The sequence below is a fragment of the Rhagoletis pomonella genome, unplaced genomic scaffold (genome assembly GCF_013731165.1).
Source record: "Rhagoletis pomonella isolate Grant_MI unplaced genomic scaffold, Rhpom_1.0 Rhpom_scaffold_00008, whole genome shotgun sequence".
Classification (NCBI taxonomy): Eukaryota; Metazoa; Arthropoda; class Insecta; order Diptera; family Tephritidae; genus Rhagoletis; species Rhagoletis pomonella.
The window spans coordinates 46,235,179-46,238,961 of NW_023458562.1; the positions used below are offsets into that span (position 1 = coordinate 46,235,179).

The 3,783-nt window shown below is 34.1% G+C and overlaps 1 protein-coding gene across 1 annotated transcript; it reads left to right on the plus strand.

Annotated features, from left to right (window-relative positions):
• Positions 1-307: 307 nt before the first annotated feature.
• Positions 308-1,027, plus strand: LOC118744984 (cysteine and histidine-rich protein 1 homolog). Its single transcript, XM_036478465.1, has one exon. The coding sequence runs from the start codon at positions 484-486 to the stop codon at positions 1,000-1,002; it is 519 nt and encodes a 172-aa protein (XP_036334358.1). The 5' UTR covers positions 308-483; the 3' UTR covers positions 1,003-1,027.
• Positions 1,028-3,783: the final 2,756 nt, after the last annotated feature.

Sequence of the window (3,783 nt, forward strand, 5' to 3'; positions counted from 1 at the left end):
TTGAATTCGCCCGATAAAGACGATATTGACAACGGCTCGGTTTATTTGTACTATTTCCAAAAGAAAAAGGAATATAGCAGCAATTGGATTCGTTTTATATCAATTTTTACTTTTGGGTTTGGATAAATTCAGAAATTTTCAAACGGAAAAGTTTAAACAAAAAGGGAACCATCCGTAAAATTAAGAATTGTTTTAATAAGATTTGCAAAATTTAAAGAAAAGAAGTGAAAAAGAAACCCATTCGCAAGCAAAGGAAAAATTTAAGGCAACGCAAAATCATAAACTGAAAAATCGATTAAAGGGGGGGCAGACAGGAGGAAGACTTTCGTATCTGAGCGAAAATTCATTTGGTGGAGGTCAGATTGGTGTTCGTGCATCAAATAATAACAATAAACAAATAAAAGCTTGTAATAAAAGGCGGACTTTGGTGGAAAGGCAAAAAAAAAAATTAAAAGAATATAATAAGCACCACTTTAGGAGAAAATGGCTGACGTTGAATCAAGTGCTGTTGTGCAGCAATCGTCTTCAGGTGCCAGTAGCATGAGCCTAAATTCTATACCACTATTAGCGTCCAATGAGCTGCTCGGCGAAAGCAGCAGCGCTCAAGTAAATCTCCAGCAACAACAGCAACAATCACAACCCGTTGCTGGTGCTGTTAGTGGAGGTAATGGTGGCAGCGCAGGTACATCCTCGAGTTCAGTCAACAATGCGGGATCCATAACAATGGATACTACAACTAGTGAAAATACAAGTTTAGTTAATAGTGGAGTGATTGGAAGTGGTGTTGGGGGTGGTAGTAATTCGTCTAGTGTTGGTGGGGGTAAAGTGGACAGTGGTGAGCCACCATCTAAGAAGCAAATGCTCGATCATCCGAGCACATCCTCGGGCAGTGGTAATAGTGCATCGCAACACGAAAAGCTCGAGTATCGTCTGGGAGGGATTTTATGTTGTGCTGTTTGCTTGGATTTGCCGAAGACAGCTATGTATCAGGTGAGTACCTAATAATTTTGCACAAAATTGTGAAAATGGGTAGTGGGTGGAACATTTTATTTTTTTATTTATATTTTTTATTTTTTGCATTACCTTTTTAATTTGATTAAAAAATAAAATAAATTAAAAAATGCAAGCCTATCTTGCTCGAATCAGCAACTTTAACATACGAATGTCCTAAATGCCGATAAAACCATCAAGGTAAAATAATCTCCAAAAGAAAGAAACAAACGTGGCTGTACGTACATATGTAAAACATTTGTGCTTAAGCATACCTACATATTCTATAGTGCTTATTTGGGTATATAAACTAAATTGGTTTTATTAAGACGCAGAAAGTTCACAATGCAAACACGCTGCCAGCTCATGAACGACAACAAACCCAAAACTTTCCTTCTCGTATACATACATCCACTTACGTACACATGGATACACTTTTTATTTGTGTACTATAATAGTTTCAACAAAACTAGAATCACTTGGACAAAAGTAGGCAAGATCAGCTGTGTGTCAACGCTATGGTGCCACTATCGCGATTCCCGTTGTATTGTATTGGCTATCTACTCCCTCTCTCTACTGTGTATAATGCCTGGGGAAGATCCATTAATACATAAGAGCCGTAGTATTTGGGTTTTTTTTGGTAAAACAGCATATCTCATTTTAACATATTTTGATTTTTGAGCACTAATTTACGGTCTTACCAAAAATTTAACACTTAAATGAAAGATTGGCGCTTAAAGGCATAATTGAAATATTATTCTGTTTAACAAAAAATTTTAACAAAGTACACAAAATAGTAATTAAGTGCCTTTCAACACAGAAAAGCCGAATTAAAATAGTTGTAATGGATGAAAGTCTACAGAATTCAGTTGTCATAGTTTTTGTGACTTGCTGAGCAATTGTGGTTGTTTTTTGGGTGTTCCTCTTTGTTATTGATGGTGGTGGAAAATCATGGTTAGGTGATATGTATGTATGTATTCGTGTTTGTGTTGTGGACTCTTCAATTCGTAGTGAATGTGAACTGTGAGTGCGATTGTTTTCGTTTATTTATTTTTTTTTTATCAAGGGACGTAAGGTGGGCAGGGCTGCCAATTTAGCTCCAACCGTGCCATTTTTGGCCCTATTGTACTTCAAATGGCACTTAATTTTTTAATTTGACACAAAGTGCCAAAATTGCGCTTTTGAAAAATAGTAGTATTTCAATACATTACATAGTGTATACTACAACTAGTTTATCTTACTTTGGCATTGGACTTTGGTTTTAGGAATAAGTTTCTAATTTTAATGCTAAATGGGAATAATTAAAAACAGTGACGCCTTTTTTGACAATTTTATTTTTCTATTTGGCACATTTTGGCACTTTTTTATCCTCAATATGGCACTTCATAGCTAAATATAGTAGTTGGCAGCCCTGAAGGTGGGGCTGTATATCAATGTCCGACTCGTTACGTATCTGATCGGCTGTTCCTCTACCTCAATTGCTTTAGCTCGCCTCAGCTGAGTTTGTTTTTACTTATCTGCTGCTTCTTACACATACATATATTTTATGTATGAACGAATATGTATTTCGTATATATACATATATATGTATATACATATGTAAATATGTATGCAGTATATATGTACATAAATACATATATACACCATCTTGTTTGGTATAGCTGACAAGAGACTTTTGGGTATTTGTTTATCTGTTATGCGCACGCCGTTGTTTCCGCTCTTGACTTTCGTCGCTTTAAAGCAGACATATGATTTTTGATACATTGCATTCACCATGCTTCCATTCCTTTTATTTACATTACATATAGATACATATATGCGAATGTGCATATATATGTAAGGATACATATACATATATATGCGTAGTTATCTAAACAAATATATATACATACATAAATACAATTGTGCAAAACATAATAAAAATATTGAGCCTCCTTGAGTAATTTTCTTTATAAAAGTATAGCTCAATATCTAATAAAAACCATATATGTACATACGTACATACATACATGCAAACTTTGTGCAAAATTATAAAAAATACAAAAAATGCAGTTTTAGCATGTATAATAAAGTGCAAGTTTCAAGTGGCTACAAAATACCGTTTATACTTTTTTTAAAAATTAGTAAACATTAAACAAACAAAAGAAAAATGTCAAAATTAGTGAAAATGTCGCACTAGTTATTATTTTGCACGCAGTTGTACGTTCTCCTAGGCATCAGTGGTACACAAACCCTGTGGGAAAATGTAATATATGATAATTGAAAAAATAATCAGGAAAACAACCGTTTTCACATTCGAAAATGCATTATTTTTCCCACGGCGATGTCCGTCCTAAGAAAAGTGGGGCATTTAATTTTGCTTACCAGTAATGCAGGAATGAATGCGATTTTTTGTGACTTTTTGGATACATCAAAATACTGGTTACATATGTATTAAACAATAATAGAATCTAGAACTCATAAGAAATACATTACATTATTTATCACGCGTGTAATGCGTTACTGCTTTTCCCACTGAGAAGTTTTGGCTTAACTGGTTTGAATAGAAAGAAGGCAGAATCGATAGGATGTTAAACAAACTAGGGAAAAAATTAATAATAAAACGTAATTTATGAAAAAATTCAATTCAATTCGCTTCTCTTGCCCTTGGTCGGATGCATATGAATGTACATACAAATGTATGTATGCATGTGCTGAACACAAATATACTTTTTACATATGTATATACACGCGCTTAGAAACACACCTGTTGGGTAAATGAAAACGATGATTTTGATTTGGTATTAGGTGAAT

What these genes read in the sequence shown, in the direction of transcription:
- LOC118744984 (XM_036478465.1), top strand. Translation starts at nt 484, where the DNA reads ATGGCTGACGTTGAATCAAGTGCTGTTGTGCAGCAATCGTCTTCAGGT.